The sequence below is a fragment of the Chelonia mydas genome, chromosome 15 (genome assembly GCF_015237465.2).
Source record: "Chelonia mydas isolate rCheMyd1 chromosome 15, rCheMyd1.pri.v2, whole genome shotgun sequence".
NCBI lineage: Eukaryota > Metazoa > Chordata > Testudines > Cheloniidae > Chelonia > Chelonia mydas.
The window spans coordinates 30064000-30086135 of NC_057856.1; the positions used below are offsets into that span (position 1 = coordinate 30064000).

Here is a 22136-nt window from a genome sequence, read left to right on the forward strand (position 1 = left end):
CCTGGGCCCCTTTGTGTCAGGTGCTGTACCTATGGCCCAGGCTCAGAAACCCTAACAATCTAGAGAGAGAAGATGGACAAAGGGTGGAAGAAAGGGACAGTGAACCTCCTCCTCTGGCAGATGGAGAACTGAGGCCCAGAGACCCCGTCATGCAGGAACTTTGCCTCAGAGCTGGGAACTGAATCCAAGTTTCTGGACCAGTGTCTTGACCACCAGACCCCCTTTCCTGTTGTGGTGGGAGAGCCACCGCTGGCTCTTGCCATGGACCAGGACGTAGGTGGTCAGAGCAGTGTGCTCAGGCTTAGAGGTCTGCTTGGAGCAAGAGTTGGGAGCCAGAGTCAGGAGTCAAGCCAAGGGTCAGCATTGGAGTCAGATGCTAGAGGTGGGGCATAGAAGCAGGGAAGTTGAATAAGGCAGGGACCAGGAGCAGGGCAGGGAGGCAGGGTCCAATGTAGCAGCCATCCAGGGATTCACCTGGTTGCATAGTCAACTTCCTGTGCCTCCTTCTGGCTTATATATCAAATCTGAGCCAATCGGAGAGGCCGCACCTCTCCTCCAATCAGGAGCTTCATGGGTGGTACCTCTGGTTAGCTAGGGTCCACCAGCCCACGTTCACTGCCGGGTGGTGGATGTGGTCTTAGGGCTGCCTGAGGACCCATGGAATTGGGTTTGCGCCCGTGATCCCTCACAGCTCCTGGAAAGGGAGAAGTGCTAGCTGGATTGCTAGCGAGTTGGATGCAGGTGTCTAGGGCCTGTCTTCTAATTTATGTTCCATTTTCTGCTGAGAGTAACTGACTCAGTGTCAGCCAATTTAAACCATCTGGGACACAGCTGAAATTATGCTTCACAGATCCTGCTTCCTCCTGGGTTCAAGAACAGCCTCTATTAGTCACCACTCACATAGGAGATGGAGCCGCACTGAGAGCTGACCCATTTTGCTTCGAGAGGCCGGGGTGGATTTGGCTTTGCAGATTTTATTTAATATCTGTATTCAGAAAAGAACTCTCTCTGTCAAGCTGACAGTTATGCAGGGTCAACTGTGGGTAAATCTTCTGAAGGAGTTTAATTTTTCCCAATTGTAATCATTAAGTGTCTCGCATATGTCGTCTTTGCTCGGTCAAATCTTAAATACAAATTTAAAAAAAGCTTCTTAAGAGACCCTTCTAGAGATCAGCATCATTATAAGTGGAGCGTTTCATGCACACGATAAGCACCACACAGTGAATTCTGCTGCGTGTCATAACACTGAAGAGCGAACAGCAAGATGCTTTGGAAAAACTAGAAAGAGAGAAAATCGGTGGCTTAGAAGTTGGTAAAAAGAAATAATTTCAGACTTGAAAGGCCAGATACCCAGCTGAACCTTCATTGACTGCTGTGGCCACTGACGCTGGCTGGGGGCGTAAACCAGAGCTGCACTGAGTTGTATGAGAGATACGGGAACTCCTCTCTGACTTGGCAGGGACAGACCTTCCTAGAGGTACCCAGGTGAAGCTGTGGCACGTCCACCAGGCATATCCTGGTGGGAGCCAGGGTGCTGGGGGATGCCCGGTGATAGCCGTTCCTCTAGTTGGCTGCATCAGCTGGCAGGCTTTGGCCTCTCCCAAGTGAGGTCTCAGTGTGACATTATGTCACCACTGCAAGGAAATGGTACGCCAGGAGGGCAAACCACCAACAGGGCAAGTGAACTCCAAGACTTTATAGCATGAGACTGGCTATGGGTAGCTGTCAGTGCCCATTCGTCCAGGGTTGCTTTCTATTTCATTAATAACATATTGTGTTTCCTGGTTGTTTTCCAAGCAAGAGTCTCAAAGCGCATGACAAATATTAAGCCTTGTAGCACCCCTGTGAAGCAAGTCTGTGTTCCACTTCTCATCATTTAACGGGGGGGGAAACTGAGACAGAGAAAGGGGAGGGACTTGGGAATCAGGAACCTCAGTGGGAATGAACCACTCTGCATTCCGAGACCAGGGCTCTGACACTGGGCTCTTAACCGTTGTACAGCCTGAGGCCCTGTTTGTCGGGGCAGGTTATTTAGCTCCAATGGCTGTTTACTCACCTCCAGTTTAAAAGGAAAAGATCTGTGAGTTTTGGTTGGTCACCTTGGGGTCTGCGAACATTCATCCCCTAGACGTGAGCAGCAGGAGGCTGGAAGCCCTGCTGAGCCTGCGCTGGCGTGAGCGCGCACCTGGGCATCACTGGTCATTAGCAGCAGCATCTGTTTGGAGGCTCCTTTCAATCTCTTCCCTATTAGATTCCTGACAAGAGTAACTGCATTTCATAGAAACCACCTCCTCCTCAGGGAATCCAACTCCTGGGGAGCGCAGGCGTGGGAGGGAGGGAGGGAGGGAAGTTGTCACAAAAATAAACCTGCTTGGAAATGGCCAACGGAATCGCAGTCCAATTGGTAGAGGCCTGGGGTGGAGGCTGAATGCAGAGTGGCTGAAAATTAAGCAGCTCTCTGGTGTGAAGACTCCCACCTAACAAGCCTGACAAGATCCCAATCTCCCTGCTCTGGGACGTGGTGCAAGGCATATAATTATTTTGAATTTCATAAAAAGGAATGCGTCCTAAGTTGGAGTCGGACTTCTCTCCCCTCCCCTATTTTCATCTCCTCTGGAAGCCTATATCAAATCCACTTCTTGTGCTTACAGGGAAGTGGGAGCTGAACAATCTGTCAAATCTGTAGTGGAAAGGGGTGTGTGCACACGCATGTTTGCATACGTGTAATAGGAACTTGAAGGGTAAGAAGCATGACCAGAATGTTGTAATTCTCCCCAAGCCAAGCATTATAAACCCATGACATTTAGAGCGAAGTTTACACTTAAGAGAAATCTAACCATGTTAATGTATGGAAATGCATAGCTAAAGTGCCCAAACAACCTTAATTTTGCTCAGTAGTGATCCATGAAGGGGAAAAATATTTTTTAGAGACACATTAGATTTTTTAAATTGGTTTTATCTAATCTAGGACCACAAAGATTAAATGCTGTAGTTATAATTTTGTGGTTATTGCATGGCATCACCCCCAAGGCAGAAGCTGGACTAGGGTCTAGGACAGAGAGGTTTCTCCAGGGAAATCCTAGGAAAAGTGAAGCATAGAGAGAAAGTTACCTGAAGTTTACTCTTCCATCGTTGTTTGAATGGCCAATAAAGTCCAACCTCAGGAAGCTGAAAATAAATACACTGTGCAGAGATTCCCTTTGGAAAGGGGTAGGAGCTAGACCTGCCAAAACACTCCATTTTGGACTGTGCTCTGATGTGTTGGCCTTATTTCTTGATTTTATACATTTATGATCACTTTCCACAATGGCTGATTACTCTACGTCCGGGCTCCCAGCGTGTGTTGGAGACAAGCGTGAAGAATCTTCTGTTTTAGCTCCAAGACACATTGATAGCTACGGGGTTTTCTTGTAACACTGGCGCCTGGTGAAGGTGGACCCTATGAGACAGGGAGCTCTCGAGGGAGCGAGTGCTGCATGCAGTAGGTGGCTGTGTAAAAGCTTCAAAGACAGTGACCTTGGTTAAATGTATGGGCTGTTTCTTTTCTAGCTCTGCCAACATCAGTAGCTCTTAAAGCCTCTGGAGCCCTTAAGACAAGCCAGTGCCTTGATCTGCCACAGTCGCTCATCTGCCCCCCTGGCACTGTACCGTGGGTAACATTTTAGGTCTGACTCTTACATCTGACCTCCCATTTTGCGCCTTCAAAATCTGCTCATAATTATGTGGGTTCCTTTTTTAATGTCCGGCCCCTAATGTCCAACCTACTTGACAGGTTCCCTGTAATGAAGTGGACGGAACAGAATGCCGGTAATATGTCACAGGCAATATAGACTCAGTCACTCAGGGCTCAGCACTGATTACATTGCTATGCAAATTACCATCCCAGTCTCATTTGACGAGAGCTGATTCACTGAAGTCTGGCTTGATGGGCTAGTTCCAGGTTGTTCAGGCCAGCTGCATGACATGAAATTTGTCAAACACACAAAACAGGAGTGCATAAAAAATACCATAAATGTATTCAAGCTGGATTTGGTAACCCTGATTGATTCTTTTTAACTGAATGCTCTTCAATTCCTGGATGTAATTTTCTGCTCCCTTTTTCTGGTCTAAGGCCTCTCAGAAAATAAAAATGAAGCAAAATCATTTGCCTCATTTGTTACAGCATTGATCTTTCAAGTGGCTTGTGTGGAGCCTGGCAGGCCAATGGATTGTGGCTTCCCATGAGACCATGCAACCTGGGTGCGGCCACGGGGCCTGCTAGTGGCCATCAGAGAAGAAGGACAGCAGAGAGAGAGAGATCCTTACTGATCCTTTGTGTTATAAACTCAAGCACTTAAATAGCTTGGTGCTCTCTGAGTCTTGCGATTTTTGGCCCATGCAGATGTTGAGCAGATGTTCACTGATTCCCTCTGCTGGATGGAACATGTCAGACCTGCTGCAGCGTATAGCTGTCTGTTATTCTCTTGTCCTGCCCCAGTTATGTTGCTTGCATATACAGGCTTTTTCCTAACTATCTCCTTGTTCGACAGGTGAAGCAGATTATGGAGGAAGCTGTGACGAGGAAGTTTGTGCATGAGGACAGTAGCCACATCATCTCATTCTGTGGTAAGTCTCCGAGGTCAGGGTGCAGAAAAGAAACTGACTCTGAGAAGCTGACAGCCCAGCTCTGTCTCCATGTTGGGTTGTGGCTGCATCTCAGCACTGTGCTGGCTTGAGAACTTCCCATCTTAGCTCAGTTCTTCTATGGCACCTTGTGCTATGACCAGTGAGTGTCAGGCCCAAGAAATGAATCCTTTTGTCAACAAAATTACCCCCTGGGACTGTGAAATGGATTGGAGGCATCAGAAGAGGGGAGGACACGGATGTCATGTTATAAACAGAAACAAAAAAGACAGGCGGACGAGGCCCTGGAGTACTTAGTGTCTTTTATTCGTTTATAAGTGGATAGAACAGAGGCCCCATTATCTGATATTTGAATATTTTACTGTTATGGACTATTAATGTATGTAAATGAGAGCCAGAGCTTGGGGCGAGCATCTGCTTACTGTTTATAAATGGTATGTGTGGGGGTGGGAATGTTGGAACAGGGAGCATGTGTGGTGAAGGTTTTAAATCCTTTTAAATCGTGTCAGTGAGATCGTATGGGAGACCTGCCTCCAGCCTCCTCTGCTGGTTCAGTTTTCGGCCTCTGGTCTTTGACAAGGTTCAGTACTCAGCCTATTAATACCTGGCTTTTTCCAGGGGTAGTGACAATTTTGACATTTGGAAAACATGTACTGGAATCAGCCAGTTAAAAGAACAGCCAGGCAAAGCATGAAAAAGTGCCCTAAAGATTTTGCTTGGCTTGGGTGTGAGACGGGGGCCTGGAGGTGAGTTTGCAGCAGGAATTGTGGAACAAAGGGATTTTAGGAGCATCCTTAGCAATAGGGATTTTTTTGTGTGTGCGCTGCACACACCAGTACAGCAGTGGAAGTAAGCTGCCTTGTTTTTGGTGCATGAACCCTTCCCCTTGGATGACTGCAGGTCTGTGTGTCTATTCTAGCTGCATGGTGCAAAGCCGACCAGGCAAAACGCAGCTTGGGAGATAAAATAATCAGGCTGCAGACATCCGCTAATGAGCAGGGTGCAGGTCAGACAGAACTAATAGCCCCTTGCAGTAGCCAGTGGCTGGGAAGCTCACTCAGCAGAGCAGGCCTCACTCCCTCTTTGCTAGCACTTCTGGGCTGGAGAGGTTCCTTGGCGATTGCCTCAAACCAGATTACTCTGCTGATAGGTCCGTACGCTTGCTGCAATGTCTTTTCTTTGGGAGACAAGGGGGGTGGTGGTGGTGGTGGTGGTTCTAGCAACATCGCTGCTGCTAATCAGAAATGAGCTCCAGGGATGTAAGAGGCAAAACCGGGTGTTTTTCTGTGGGCTCGTCCCATTATTTATCTCTGTTTAATGTTTTTTTCTCTTATGACTGGATGGGGTGACCAGATAGCAAACAGGGAAAAAGTGGGACAGGGCGTGAGGGGTAACGGGTCTGTACAAGACAAAGCCCTGAATATTGGGATTGTCCCTATAAAAATCAGGACATTGGGTCACCCTATGACTGGAGCCTCTCTCTGCTGAGAATTCAGGAGTAGCTTGTGGTCTCAGGCTACAGGGACCGAAGGGCGATCCTGCCAGTATAGACAGGCAAAGATGGCGTGCCTGGAATGGAGGCCACCAGAGCGCACGCGCCCCTTTGTGTCAGGGTGTGGCATTGCAGGGACTCTTCCTCTCTGACACTCCTGTGTCCTGGTTCTGCAATGGCCTACCGCCTCTGTGGCCTAATGCTCTGGCCGGGTCAGTTCTCCAACTGGGAACAAATTAAATCTTAACTCAAATTAGCTGCTTGAGCATTAAAGTCCCTAATAGAAACACTAGTCCCTCAGAGACCCAAAGTCAGTGTTGTCAAGTTAGGCCCCTTTCTGGGCCAGATTCCTTGGGTCAGGGTAGGGAGAGCCAGAGTCTTCCCTCCCTGCCCTGGCTTCACCCAAAGCAGGCCCCAGTGGAAGCAGCCAGTCTTTACCTGCCCTGCTGGGCTCTGATTGGCCTGTGCCTGCTCCCAGCCCTTCTAGATGCTGGAGGACCAACTCTCGCTGGTTCTGCCTACAGCTGTGCATGGAGGAGGCCTCTCTAGACAACGCCTGGAGGTCTGAACTCGCTGCACTTCCCCTCCAGCAGGGCACCTCCTGAGGGCGTGGTGTGCCAAGGCAGTGGGGCCTCTGGCAGGGGCAGCGAATACCTGGTTCCCGTCACAGATGGTTGGCTCCTTTAAGAGAAGCTGTTTGACAGAAGTGTAGCCCGGCCAATGGCATAGGAGGAGCAGCAGCAGCATGTGGGAGCCCTAGGGGTGGAGTCACCCTTTGGAGCCCCGCCCCCTGAGCTAATAGAAAACAGGTGCATACTGGGAGGAAGTGCTGTTAAAGCTGTCTGGGATGCAGGTCCTGGAGCTTCTTGGATTGTCCAGACCATTGAGTGGTGCTGACAGCAGCCATGGCAGGGACCCAGAAATCCGATGTGCCCCTTTGGAAAGTGCCCCTTTGAGGGAAGGACAAACCTAGATACCAGGAGTTGAATTCAGCCCAAGTGTAAGTGGGTGCAACTCAGCAAAAGCCAGTGGAGTCACACCTCTTTAAGCAGGGTGAAATCTGAACTTTGCAAACCCTTCAAACACACACACAAAAGCTCTGTTCCCCGAAAGCTTTGGGATATTTTGGATAAAGTCCTATCTACTGTCCGCTCCCTCTTCACCTCAGCCGTTGGCCTTGGGTAACATAAGAGCAAGAAATATAGGCTCTCTGTCCTTCTCTGAGCTAGGAGTGGAACTGCACAGTAGCAACTTCCGCCAGACCCCTCTGCTTTGAATCTGTTTGTACTCCCTTCCTGCAAGTGGTCTGTGTAAAGCAGAGACCTGTGTTATAATCGCTGAATCTATCCGGGATCCTGTCAGACACCTCTGTTCTCAGGGGTTCCTGGTTCCGCTCTCAGACGGGCACAGAGGCTTTAGCCCTTGCCCTCTCTGTTTCTATCAGTGTCAGTGCATAGTCCACTGGATTTGGATTATTTTTCAGGGCTCCTAATCTCTTATCCATTTGCCAGCTCTTCTGATGGCGTGTGAGATGGGATTTTCCTTCCTCTGTCTATCTGCTGGGAATGTGGAATCGCCTTTTTAGAGACATTTCTTTATTTAAAAGCAGAATTATTATTATTCTGGAAACTGGCCCCCCCGCAGCATTGGCACCTGTTTGTATCAGCGTTGTAGCAGCATCCTGCAGCTGCCAGGAGGTCCCAGTGCCATGTGACCGTGCCAGCATGAACAGCCTTCTGGAAATCCTGCAGGGCAGTTCTCGGGGCCAAACCCCACTGCACAAAGCTGGCGCTCGCTGACTGTCTGGCTTTGCGTGGTTTGGTAATGTGGATGTATCTCATCGCCGGGCATGGAGGGGTGGGGATTTCCCGATCTCTGCGCTGGCCCACTGGGCGTGCCGTGCAAGAGCAGGATGTTCTGCCCTAAAGAAGGGTGCTTTCCTGTTCCGGATTCCTTGTACAGACCCAAAGGCAGCGCAGCTCTTTGGGGGAAGCAGGGTTTTCCCTTCTGACTATAACTGCGCACAGCGGTGCCTCGGGGAGTCTGTGACTGCCTTCTCCCTGCTGCCCCGTCCCTGTTCCACGGAGCATGCCTCTCTTGAAGAGCGAGCCACTAAAAAGGCATCTGAACCCACCCTGAAGAAACTGCATTCTCAGCCTACTCATGCTGCTCTTCTCCTGCATGGCTGATTCGCTCTCTGCTGCAGGACTCCTGGTGCGGTGTCTATGGCAACACAAGCTGGGGAGAGCAGGCTACCTGCTCCGCTGGGCCTACTGCAAAGAAGCCAGCACCATGTCGCAGCAACCTCTAGTCGTGGGGTCTGATCAGTAAACCAGTCGCTCAGCCCATGTCTCAGGCTCCTTTGGCCTGGGCTGCGAGCTCTGTATTTATCTCTCTCGCAGCTTGCCGATGAACATATCATCAAAACATCGTAGGCCATTCACCTGTTCCACCCTTACCTTCCGACTAACGAAACCCCGAGAATTCAGTGGGATTGTGGGTGACCACAAATGCGTCCCAGAAACAGGCCTCTAAACGTTCTGGGGCTTGCAGTCAGTGGGAGCTTTGTTCAGCAGTGGCCGGTTTGGACTGGGACAGAACTGAGTTTGTTGCTGATGATGAAAATTGCTGGCCTATTTCCGAGTCCTTGGGAGAGGCCTGCCAGCGCACTGAAAGGTCCATTCCCTCAGATGAGGGGAGGAGCCCATCAGCCACAAAATCAATTAATTACAGAGGACAAAGAACGAGAGCATAGGTAGGGTGAGAGTCATAGGGCAGAACCAGGGATCCAGAGGAGGCCACCCAACAGGGAACCAACCTATTTGATTTGGTGCTTGCAGAAAGGGGCAGCGCGCAGAGCCACGTGCCGCCTGCCCTCCCCCAGGGGCCGCAGGGGAGCAGCATGGGGCTGGGGGTAGGCAGGGAGCCTGTCTTAGCAGCAGCCCCACTGCGCTGCCAGAGATCGCGATCGGCCGGTTGGTCACTGATCTAGATAATGCTTCGTCCTGCCTTGGTACAGGGGACTGGACTAGACGACCTCTCAAGATCCCTTCCAGTTTGATGATTCTATTCAAGTGCTAGGAAAGCAGCAAATCAGCTTCATCCATGTTTCAAAACTGTTTCCTGTCCCTCTTCTCCTGACCTGACAGCCAGCCTGCGCTGCAGTCCCTGTCCCAGGCCCAACAGTCCCTGCAGGGGGGAGGTTTATCATCTGCAGAGAGGGGAGCCGTGAAAGGCACCGCCAGATTGGAATGACATTCAGTGTCCTAGGCTGCTGCTCAGGCGGGTTCTTGCAGATAGGAGGGTTGTTCTGGTATCTGGGGCCTAAGGAAACTACTTGGGTTTTAAGGACAAAAATCATTGAAACATGGTTTCTCTGGGAATTAGTCTCTTGAACTGAACTGGCCTGCTCCTTGGCTCGATTCTTGGATTCCCCACTGGAGAATGTCTGATACAGGGCCCAGAGGTAGCTCTTCAGCACAGCGTAACCCAGGGAAAGTGTGCATTCGTCTGAACACTGGCGTGATTGCAAACCAGTGAGAGCACTCGCTCCAGGGAAACTGGGCCAGAGGTTCAGAAGTGCTGAGCACTTGGCTCCAGTCAGCGTTAGTGGACTCTGAGGTAGTTCGGCACCCATGGAAATCAAACGCATAGTGTCTGAGAAGACAAGGTTCTCTCTGAAGACCAGCTCCAGTGCAGCCTAATCTTGCCAGGAAAGCAAAGCTCCACCAGGGAGCTTCAAGGCTATCAGCCGTGTAGCCGCTTCTAATAGCCTTTCTCCCATGAAGGAGACGTGGAATTTGACACCACTGGGTCAGGGTTGAGGTCCTTAGCCAAAGCTGTTGGGACAAGGATGTGTGGCTGGAACAGCATCAGGGCAGGAGATGCAGGAGGTCATTACCAAGGTGCATTGGCGGAGCCGTGTGCAGGGAGTCCAGGAAAGGAGGAACAGGTGGTGCTGAGGGTCAGGGCTGCGGTGCAAGGGCCCAGATTTTGCGGGATGCTAGGAGTAGACTAATAGAGGATGTGGGAGGTGAAGTTGAAATGCAGAGCTGTGTGGAGGCCCAGGGCTAGAAAAGTAGGGGACTGTGGCAGAGCGATGGGGGCAGAGTGTATCTTACATAAGCTGCTTATTGTCATGTTCCTTTGGGCATCATCATGGTCCTGCTAAGCACATACAACGCTCAGGTTCCTGCATTGTGGCTGTCACCATTGAATGGAGATTTTTTCCGACAGATTTTGCTATCTATAGAAACAAAAACAAAAAAGAGAGGCAATGGCCCAACCTCCGTCTCTAGCTTCTGAAAGCAACTGGGGTCTGTTCGTTCCCCTTCTCCCACTCTCCGGGATGCAAGGCAGGTGGGTGCATGTTCCAGTCCTAAGTATCTGAACACGCTGTTAGCAGAGAGGGACTCGGAAAGAGCAGAACTTCCAGGTGTGACTCACTCGCTGCTTTCTGTACAGTGCAAAGCTTCACGGCCAGGGACTATTTATAGCATTCTGCGCCACAGACCTGAGGCATCCAGGCAAGGAGAAGGGCTCATTGGCTACCTTAATGAGGCCACCAGGTTTGCCAATGGCTCTGGGTGTTCACAGCCTATCGTCCATCTGTTGCTGACGTTTCAGTTCTGTGCGGTTCCCTGAGTGCTGTGGTAGGAGGCGGCTTTATAAAGAAGGCCGTCTTCATAATCCGCAAAATGCCTTTCCTGGGGCACTGCCCTTTTTCCGCCGCAGGGCTCTCAAACTTGGCCCTCGTGATCTGAGCCCTCCCATTCCTTCTCTTACTTAAATCCCCGTGAATGAAGCCTCTGGGGGACAGAAAAGGGCAGCTGATCCCAGCAGACCAGGTTCCCAGTTATGGAGCTGCGAGGTTTGGGGAAGATAAATCTACGTTGACACCTGTCAAGTCCCACGCTCCCTTCAAAAGTTAAAATGAGTCCTCAATGCTACTAGGGTTTATTTCGTTCCTAATGGCTGTCCTGCGTGTAAATAGTTCTTATGGTCAGATTCCACGTTTAGTCTGAATACATTAAAATTGCTTAGCTGTCCAGAGTAAATGTAAACATCCCAGGCCAGATTCCCACCTGGTGTAACTCCATTGTAACATTTCACTAGGAATAAAAACTAGCCCAATGTTTGAGCATTTATGGGCAAAACGTGAATATTGTGTGTGTATTTTGCTGCAGATTATATTCTGGGGGTGGATGGAGATTGTAGTTATCTTATTACGAAACTTCATTTAAAGTGTGTGTGTGTGTGTGTGTGTGTGTGTGTGTGTGTGTGTGTGTGAGAGAGAGAGAGAGATGTAAGGAGAATTATTTTAAGCTGTTTAGATTAATACCCACTTCGGATGCATGTATTCACCCACGAAAGCTTATGCTCCAGTATGTCTGTTAGTCTATAACGTGCCACAGGACTCTTTGCCGCTTTTATCAATTAACACAGTAACACCAGTCCCAAGCATTCAAAAATCATGAACCAGGCCGAAAACATCACAAGACTTTTCAGAAATGTTTTGTTTTAGTTCCGGTTTTTGAACCTTTCGAGTGCACTTGGGTCACCTTTTCAAGCTTTCCTTCATACCCATAAGGGTAAAACCTTCCCCGCCCCCAATGAAAGCAGAGATTCTTACACCGTTTTGTGATTCCAGGAGCTGGGGCTTCATGAAAAACAGCAACTACCACAGGATTTGCAATGAAATTATGAGCATCGGCAGCATGGATATTAAAACAGTGGAAAGGTGTTTCGTTTTTTAAAATCCCTGTCTTCAGTGAGGCCTGTTCCTTGTCAATGGGAAAAGGAGCCCATTTCAGTGACGAGGACACAGCAATAGCTGTGGGGATCAAATGGCTCCTGTTTTGACCATGTTCTCAGCCAGCTGGTGATGCCAGAGAGCGTTTCTCTTGTGGGGGATGTGGGGGCTGGACATCGCGGCCACTGGAACAGCCGTGAGGGGAAGGGTCCTCAGCAACCCCAAAGCTTTGCATCGTTGTTGTGCAAGATGAGGGTGGGCCGCTCCAGAAGGGTTCAACACAGGCTAGAGGTGTAAGTGCTGTGCGCCGGAAACTATTTGCAGTGCGCCGATACAAGGCATGTTATTGGTCCCTATGATGGGGCAGGGCAAGGGTTAGAAACACAATTACTCCTGCCTGGCCCTTGGGTGATTAATTGTCTCCTGGCCAGAGAAGGAGGAGCTAGGCCTTATAAATAGACTGAGGGAGCTCAGTTGGGGAGGCTGTTGGGAAGACGGGTCTCTCTGGCAGAGAGAAGCCCTGGGCTGTGGTTTAACAGGCAGGATACAACCTGGGAAGCATGCTACAGGGGCAGGATAGGCTCCTGGAGGGAAGCCCTGAGGTAGGGCCAACGAAGGAGCTGTGGTAAAGCCCGAGTGGGGCAGAAGCTGCATTCATTTGAAGATGTGTTTGGCCTGGGTTGTGCTCCCCCGGAAGGGGTTCAGACTTCTCTGTGACTTGGACAGGGAGCCAAGCCACAGAACAGCCAAGGGAGAAATCGGGAGGAGAGAGAGGCTGTTGCAGGTCCGAGGGAGAACATAGGACAGGGCACCTGAGACAGTCCCTTGACTGCTGCGTCCAGGCACGAGAGGGCTCCCTAGAGGGGAGGAGTGGACGTGTGCTTACCGTCCCACAGGACCCAGGTACACTGCTGGCGTGTCCGTGAGCTCCATCTATTGACATGTTATCTATTAACAAACTGTTTACACGTACACAGACCTCTCCCCACCCCGACAGATCTCTTCTATATAAAAGCACCCCTGTACTATGAGGAGGTGGAAATCACACCCGGCTGCCTTCCCAGTGGCACGCCTGCCAGGTTTGTCTGTAATTCTCCTTGGTGCTGGAGCATCCACTGCTCTGTTCCGGCCAAGCGGCCGCACCATTTCCCCACGTCTGATCGGTGCCTGTTCCCGTGAGCCCTTGACATCAGGCATCCAGCTGGGCCTTGCTAAGGAGCTGACTGGCAGCGTGACTGATTGGCCGATGAGTGACTTGCCAGAGCTGGAAGCACTAGAGAGCGGATGTTGGTAATTTGCTCTCTGCAGCACTTCGCATGCCCAGCTGCTCGTGGGGAGCGGTGGAGCACGGCCGGGCTGGCATTCGAAATGGAAGCTACTCTGCTTCAGAGAGCAAGGAGAGAATAAGTGAGTGAAGTGCTGGCCAATGCTGGGAGCCCTCGATGGTGTGCGAGGAGCACCGGATGGTGGGGGACTGGGCGCTGCTGGTCTCGGAGTCAAATTTCTGTCCCCATTGGTGGAGTAACGAAGGGAGTGGGGCCAGATCCACTCTTTGTGAGGGGTAGTCTCATCCCGCAGAGACGCATGTGTCCACAAGGGCTAGCTTGCCCCCTTGGTTTCAGCTGGGTTGGGGGTTTGCCCTGAGTTTCCAAGGGGCTGTTATGATGATCGGAGATGCCCCCCTGCAGTTCCAGTCATTGTCTTCGGAGCACGTTGTGTGAAGTGCCAGCTGGGCACAGGAAAATGAAACAGGACTATAACAACGAAGACAGGTGGTGGACATGGCATTGCAGGGCCAGCTCTGTGTAACTGTCCTGTATGTAGTGAGCCGCTCAGCAATCTGCAGATGAACTCTAGGGAAACTTGCAGGGTCTTACAGCCCCATAGATCTTTTAGATCCTAAAGCCAATAATACAAGCCGGTCTTATTTTGAAGTAATTACCCTGCAGTCAAACTGCAGCTTGTCCTTAGGGTATGTCTACGCTGCCGTAAAACACCCGGAGCAGCTGACTTGGGCTGCAGGGCTATAAAATTGCAGTGTAGACATTCCTGCTCGATTTGGAGCCTGGGCTCTGGGACTCGTGAGGGGGGAGGGTCCCAGAGCCCGGGCTTCTGCCGAGCCCAAATGGCTACACTGCAGTTTTCTAGAGCCGCAGCCTGAGCCCCATGAGCCTGAGTCAGCTGATGCAGGCCAGCGGCGGGTGTTTTGGTGCGGTCGAACTCTCAGCCAGGGGGATCCCTCCCAGCAAGGTTCGTGCTGTCTGCAGTGTCTGCACTTGAGGCGTATTCATATGGTGCGTTACTGAAATATCAGAAATCCAGCTAGCTGCTCTGAATGGATCTCTCGAGCGAACGGGCCTCGGCCGGTCACCCATCTGATGCTTTTATCTGTTCAGTCAGATCAGGGCTGATAGTACATCGCACACCCGCACAGCTGAGAACTCCCTGCTTACTCCGTGTGGTGAGCCCAGATGTAGTGCTAAGCAATGCTGAGATAACGTGACACCTCCTTTCACGGCCCTGGGAGCCCCATGGGAGCTGACGATGACAGGTCTGTGTGAAACGCCAGGGAGTGTCTCCGTAGACTTGCTCAGCCATTCAAAAAAACACTTTTACAAACACAGGAAGCACACAGTGCCTCTGCGTAGGTGGTGCAGAACAGCCCTAGTGCGGCTGGCTCTGTTGTGGGTCCTTCTGGAGAGAAGGAACGGTGTTTGTTTGCCAGAAAGCTTGTCTTACCCACACCCAGATCGCTAGCTTATAGCATGGGTGGGTTGTGTAATTTTCCAGCAGTTTGATCAGCCTCCTGAGTAAGTTTTTTTTTTTGTTTGTTTGTTTTTTTGTTTGACACCAGCCATCTATCCTGATTCCTCCATCCCCAGAGGCTCAAACAGGCAAATTGCCAGTGACATCAGTGTTCGGGTGCATTGTTCTCTGAGGAGTTGCTGTGGACTAATTTGCCCCTTTGCCAGAGGTCAGCGTGAGGGCTGTGTACCACTTCATGGGGGTGACCTCCGTCACTTGGGGTGCTGCAGGAACCGGCAGATACCAGATTCTCCTTGGCTCTCTCTGGGGGCTTTACTGGGTGTGTAACATCCCCTTCCAGCAAACCTGACACTCGCGTGTTACGTGGCGCTGGCCTGGAGAGGGTCGGGCTGTGCACCAGCTGCTGCAATACAAGTCACTAGTTGCCTTGGTAAAGTGAGTCACTAAAGCGGGGGGGAAGGTCACTTCATTCCAATTGAATTAATAACCCAAGCTGGCCTTACTGGAGTCTATGTATTTAGAGTCTCTCTTACCTGCAGACTGTAGGAACAAACTTAGCTCCAAGAATTGTGATTTGTATTTAGAAAACTGCCCAATTTGTTGTATTACTGTGGAAATCCTTCAGTTTCCCTTGCTCGTATTGTAACACACCTATAGGCGCCGAGGACTTCACAAATTGTCCGCGAGAGCTGGCCACTGAGAACGTCACAGCAGGAGCCGGGATGGAAGCGAGTCCCCGGTTAGCTGTAGGCCCCGCGGTGCCCATGACACGCAGCTAAGCAGTTCTGATTCTGTCCAGTGGAGGGCAGCAGGGACAGACACTAGCCAGCTCATTCCAGTGCACTGCTGTCCACTTTTAATACATGGTGTAAATCCAAACTGGTGTAAATCCTTGTGTTGTTTCATGTGAGAAACTCTCACGTAAAAGATGAGAGCCACAAATGTTTTACTGTATAAACATCTGCGTCTATGTACAGGCCAGCACGTTTATAGGTAATGGTGACCTGGGTAACTGGAGAGCTGGAAGCAAAACCCCTGTTGAACATACAGAAACGTTCTGTTGGCTGGCGGGGAACCCAGCCTGTTGCTAGCAATGCAGCCAGGGCCAGGGCCACTGAAAGGGCTTGCGTATTGTGCGGTGGGTTGGCTGCACTTTTCATCTGTTGACCCCGTCGCAGTGCTTGAAATAACTGCACCAGTGACCACTTCGTGACCTCCTAGGGGCACCCCACTCTAGCTGCCACCTTTCTCAGGGTGGGCACCTGTTCCTTTCCCGCCAGACCAGGGATTTAAGATGCAATTTCCTCCTGCCACTCCCTGATCACCTTAGCAAGCCCGAGCTTAGGTCAGCACCTGGCATCCTGTTCTCTCTCCGGGGTGCTGCCGGGGCGCGCCGGTGACCCGCCAGCCTTCAGAAAGGGAGGTGTTTGTTTAGAACAAAAGCCTACCTTGGAAACCATACACAGCTTGTATGAATGCCTGTCTTACCAGGGGTGGTCCATCTTCCTCCTGAACAGACTGGCAGGTTCCAGAGTCCTTCACACCTCTGGTCAGTGTCACGTCAGTTCCTGGATCCCGTGAGAGAGATTTCCCGGCTGTGAGGCGGCCACTTCCTACACTTCCCAGTTGTGTGTCTGCTCCCCACTGGAACCCCGTCAAAACCAGCCAGTGCCCCCCAAGGGTTGGTACTTCTGCAGCCTTGTTACTGTCCAGGGGGCTGTCTTATTCTCCCCCCCTCCCGCCCCCCATGATTCAGTTTCTAGTAGTTGGTTGATGCTTCAGTTGACTTCCCCTGAGCTGCTGCATTGCTAGTCTTGTTTCAAGAAAAAGTGACCTCCCTCCCTCCCAAGGGGCAACCATACAAGGTGAGAGGGGAAGCCAAGTCACCCCTATTTTTCATAAAAGTATCTCAGAAATTTCCCAGTTCTCCACACCTGTTGGCCTATAATTTAGGCTATGTTTTAGTCATGGTTATTTTTAGTAAAAGTCATGCACAGGACTTGGGCAGTAAACAAAAATTCACGGTCCGTGACTCTTACTGTACCCTAACTAAAACTTGGGCCGGGGGGCAGCGGGTGCTCAGGGCGTGGGGGCCCCGCTGGTGCTGGCGGGGGAGGGAGGGCCAGGCAACAGCGCGCCATCCGGGACCCCTTCTGGTGCTGGGTGGGGGGGAGGGTTGGCGGTGCTGGCGAGCTCCAACCAGCATATCCCCGCGGCTCCTAGCGGGAGGGGCAGCCAGGGGGGCTCCATGTGTTGCTCTTACCACAAGCTCTGGCTCCGCAATGCCCATTGGCTGGGAACTGCAGCCAATGGGAGCTGCGGAGAGGTGCATGGAGCTCCCTGGCCCGTTGGCCTAGGAGCTGCAGGGACATGCCAGTGGGAGCCGTGGAGCCCTCCCCTCCCCGAGGTAGGCACCATCCCGCACCCCAACCCCCTCCCCCAGCTCATAGCACCCCCCTCACCGCACACAAGCTGCTGCTGCTGCTGGCCCAGGGGTTGCCCGGCTCAGGCAGCCCCTGAGCCAGCCGCACCAGCCACTTCAGAAGTCACGGAGGTCACAGAAAGTCACAGAATCCATGACCTCCGTGACAGACATGCAGCCTTACCTATAATCAAAGCATTCACTCAGAGCACTCTGGAATGCATTCAGGTTGGGAGGTGTAGCCAGACACATCACTGGGGCAATACAGGGGGCAGGCCCTTATTTTCTGTGTGTCTTAACAAATCGACACGATTGAGTCTCATGAATCTTAATGTACCTGATTTCAAATTATAGGCATTTCTGCCTGTCCTGGCTTTGCCACGGCTTCCATTCCACAAGCCCAACTCTTCTCACTTGAGAACTCCATTGAAATCAGCGAGGCTGCCATGAGTACCATAGAGAGCAGAATGTGGCCCCAGGCATGCCAGCAATAACTTGTTTTCTCAGCGAGCAAAGATGGCTCTAGCATTCAAGAGCAAAGGGCTGCAGGAATAAAGGGTAAAGACATTTTCATGAAGGAACGTTTCTGAGATGCTCCCAGGATTCAAAATCCCAGCGGTTAGCTTTCCATTTCAGTGTGGCTCCCTCTCCCTGTTGCTTTCTTGCCTATGGATGGTGTCTGTGTTATCTTAAGTCTTACACTCATAGAAACGCAGGGCTGCAGGGACCTCGAGAAATCGTCTAATCCGTCTCCTGGCACTGAGGCAGGAAGTCTGCACTTTCTCACTTCATCACACGTCCCATATGTTCTCTTTAAATGGGTGTGTTTGCAGGCATAGCTGCCAGATTGTCCCTGCCGCTGGGCCAGAGGTGCATGTCTTTGGATCTTTCCTTTGTTTAGGCAGGTGACACAACGTGAGAGTCGGATTCATTTTCAGGGAAGGTTTCCGCTTGTAGGGCGAGACCACGGATGCTGCAGGAAACATCCGAGGCACTGAGTTACGGGCCAGTTAGTTTCCTGGGGAGGCTGTTTGTGGGGCTTTCGATGGGCTGGGTAACCCTCTGGCTTTTGTGGGGCTTTCGATGGGCTGGGTAACCCTCTGGCTTTGTTGCAGCGGCCGTGGAAGCCTGCGTCCTGCACAGCCTGAAGCGGAGAGCAGCCGGGTTCTTGCGCAGTAACAAGATTGCAGCCCTGTTCATGAAGGTGGGCAAGAGCTTCCCTCTGGCAGAAGATCTTTCTAGAAAGGTCCAAGATCTGGAACAGCTCATCGAGAACACGTAAGGCTTTTGCCTTTGCCGCAGTGCCTTGTGGGCTGCCTGGTTGCACCCGTGCTGGGTGGAGACTTGGGCCACAATGTTCAAACCTCGGGGCCCAAAGTTAGGCACCAAAATTTCTGCTTTGGCATCTCTACAAGAGCCCGGTTTTCAGAGGTGCTGAGGTCAGTGGGGGTTGGAGCCACGTGGCACCTCTGATAGTCAGGTCACTGAGTCAGATGCCTAACGGTAGGCACCCGCGTTTGAGAATCCTGGCTCTGGTGGAGGAGCTGGGGACCAGGTTGGAGGTACCTGGGCTGTAAAGAGGCCGTCTGCTTTCTGGAGTCTCAGTGGTGACCAAATCCAGAAACGTTCCCCAGAAGCTGGTCATGAAGAATTTACAAATATGTGTTCAAAGCACTTAGGCCCAAATCCCAGAGCCTCTCAAGGAGACGTAGGCCCTGAAGTATCTGAGTCGCCTTTGAAAATGGAACTTGGAGACCTGTGTCATGTGGGTGCTTGACTTCCATGGGATTTAATGGCTTGCTTACATGTAGACTTGGCAGAGTTTGATTTTTATTTATTTTATTATTTCAGTGGACAATATCTGTTTATTTTAAAGCATTTTTCTATTCTTATTGATTTACATTTTCATGGTTGTGGGAATTTATGGGAGTGATAGACAGTAATCATTTAATGACCATACACATTAAGATTCATAAAGTTAAAGCTTTATAACCATTGAAACACTAATTGTCAACATAACATGTCAAAATATGCAAAGTAAATAGCTACAGTCAGAAGACAGGATTCTGGGCTAGATGGACCATTGGTGTGACTTTGTATGGCTGTACTTATGTTCTTAAATCAAACTCTAATAAGTTCTCAAACAGCATTTTTCTTTCTTTACATCTCTGTACATTTTGATGATGATTGATGGAAATAGTTTTTCATTGGTTTGTGTTGTTACGAATTACACCTGGTAGGACACCCACACAACTGCTGCGAATCACACCTGGTAGGACACGCACAGTTCGAATCTAGGCTGAGGCACATAAACAAAGTCCACAACTGCAGAGTTCCCAAAAAACACTAAGTTTATTACGCTTGAGCGTGGTGCCCCCCTGCTAGCCAGGAGGGGACCCCGAATACAGATTATACAAAGGTTATATACTTTTTAGCAAAGCATGTTGTCCTCGTGCATCGGAAACCTTAGCCAATAAACAAACCCTTTTCTTATTTACCACCTATCCCTGCTTGGTGCATTCCTCGTGCTAAACCAGTATGTTAATTACACAGCATGGTCCTAAAGCCATGCATCAGTAACTTTTATTATCAGGATGGGAGGCCTCACATCAAAGGCGGGGAGATAGGGAGTTAGGGACTGACAAAAAAAACAGATACTGGGAGTCAAGGCAGGCTGGAGACAAGGAGGAGGATTTTCACAGGAATGCAGTATCTAAGGAACACGCCTCCCGGTGCATGATGTGCTTGTTTTTAGACAATGGTGGGCCCCAAACCAAAATGGAGTCACGTGCTAACTTTTCCTTAACAGTGTGTACAGTGAAATTGACATTTACCGATACGTACAGATAAAAATCGAAACCTTCCAAGCCTATTCAGTGCTTTGTTGAATCAGGGCCTAAGTCAGCAGCTGTTCTTGGGGTGCATTTGGATGGTCTCTCAGTTCTGTTTCTTTATAACTGGTCATTTAATTTAACAAGGTCACTTCTAAAAACTCTGACACAGGCTTCCCTGGAAAGGAGGAGCGAGAAGAGCACAAGGACCAGCTGAAGGGATCTGTCACCAAATGATGGTCCCTAGCACAGGTGGGCTTTCCCCACCAGGCAGCCAACACTGTATCTGCACATCGGGTCAGGGCAGGGCTAGTGGACCAGCCCTGCACTGGTTGTGGAGCAGGGAGCTCATTGCCCCACTGCTCAGCTTACTGCTCTGGTTTGGAAAGGAAGTCTGCAATGCTGTATTCTGCCTTGTGTCTCTGAAGACGAAACCAGGTACAAGGCGTCCAGGAGAACGCGCGCAAAGTGCAGAAGCTGCCGAACCTGTCTCCCCAGGCCATCAAGCACCTCTGGATCCGCACAGCCCTCTTTGAAAAGGTCCTGGATAAAATCGTGCATTACCTGGTAGAAAACAGCAGGTGAGTGCTGGCGTGGGCCAGCTATTTCCTTTTAGCTGCTCCCCAGCAGTGCCCGCCGTAAAGCCAACGTCCCCTAGGCTGGGCTGGCGGTATTGCTGGCTTAGTTTTCCTGCTCCTCGATGATCAGAAGGCACCACAGGACCAGATGCAATTTTGTTTCTCTCTCTCAGCTCAGCCATGGCCCAGGATCTGAAATTCACACCCTGTTCTTAATGGGGGTAGTCAAGGGTTGTGACTCAGTGACCCCTCCCCCACAAGCTTGCTGAAATAGAGGGGGCCCGCAGGATTCCCTTAGTCTTGAAGTCCTTCTGCTGTCAGCGAGAGAATGTCAGGTGCCAGGCTCTGCCCGGGCATCGCCCACGCTGGAGACCGTTGGCGGTGTTCCTGAGCATTGGGGCTCCTGATGTTTTAGTTTGGGCCAGGCAGGGGGCGGGTACGGATGGTATCAGATGGAGATGGAGGCTGGAGGAAGCCTGCCTAACTCTGGAGGGGGAAGACTGCCTGCAACGACCTGCTGCCCTTTCTCATCAGCGAAAGCGGACGCAGAAAGATGCAAGCAGCACACAGAGGAGCAGAAAAAACAGGGCAATTTACGGCTAAAACAGCCCGGTCTGTCATTAGCACACGTTGTTTTTTCTTTGCTTCTAGTAAATACTATGAGAAAGAAGCTCTCCTGATGGATCCTGTAGATGGACCAATTCTTGCTTCCTTATTGGGTAACTTTATCTTTTAACCTCCACTCAGAGCTGACGTTGCAGACAGACACCCCCTCCCAACCCCCCTTGCATCCTTGCAATACCATTTTTCCATATGAATGCAACAGACTTGCCGCCGCTGAGGTGGGCAGATGGAAGTGTGTGAGTACATTGAAAAGGAACTCTTGCCAAACTCGAAATAATTGCCGGGTGGCCACCGACGGAGTGGGCTGAATAGCTGCTGCCATTGGTTCTCTTCGCTCTTGAAACGCTGACCATTAATGTATCTTCCATGTGCCCAAGTGCCATTTTCAAATGGAGACTTGGAAGGAATGCTGTAAACTAAGCACGGCGTCACGTGCTCAGAACCGCTGATTTATTCTTGGGGTTCCACATGTTATATGAGATAGTATCATGTACAGCTGGTGGGTCACCTTATAACTCAGCCTGAGCAACGGCCAGCGCACCGCTGCATGGCCCCTGGAGCAGGCTAGGAATTGGAGTCACGTTAGGGTTCCTGGGTTGCACCTTCTCTGTTCCCAAAATGTTAGAGTTGATGCGTTTGCTGTGAGGATCCAACAGGGAAAATGTTGCCCTATAATTCTGCCCTTTGCTTGGTCTTTAAATCTCACCCCTGTGCAGTGGGGCCTTGTGCGCTGGAGTACACCAAGATGAAGACGGCGGATCACTTCTGGACTGACCCCTCTGCTGACGAACTCGTTCAGAGGCATCGCATTCACAGCTCACACTGTCGCCAGGACTCTCCCACTAAGCGCCCTGCCCTCTGTGTGAGTGTTGGAGGACAGCTGGGGTGGATTGCGTCTCACTTGGCTCCCGTTGTGGTGAGCGGGGAGAGACTTGGGTGGTAATGAAGCTTCTTTAGTCTGCTTGCAAAGTGCACTGAGATCCGCAAATGAAAGAGGCTGGAGAAGTGTAAATTAATCATTGCAACAACAGGATCCTTCCAACAGGAT

General features: G+C 50.8%; 1 protein-coding gene across 5 annotated transcripts in view; it reads left to right on the top strand.

Annotated features, from left to right (window-relative positions):
* Positions 1 to 22136, top strand: part of SGSM1 (small G protein signaling modulator 1) — an 82522-nt gene that overhangs the window by 23053 nt on the left and 37333 nt on the right. For all 5 annotated transcript variants that reach the window (XM_043529521.1, XM_037878835.2, XM_043529518.1 and 2 more), the window contains exons 3-7: positions 4530 to 4605; positions 18171 to 18333; positions 20315 to 20467; positions 21116 to 21183; positions 21805 to 21950. In XM_043529521.1, the coding sequence (XP_043385456.1) occupies positions 4542 to 4605; positions 18171 to 18333; positions 20315 to 20467; positions 21116 to 21183; positions 21805 to 21950 (594 nt within the window). In that variant the 5' untranslated portion in view covers positions 4530 to 4541. The remainder of the gene's footprint in view (positions 1 to 4529; positions 4606 to 18170; positions 18334 to 20314; positions 20468 to 21115; positions 21184 to 21804; positions 21951 to 22136) is intronic.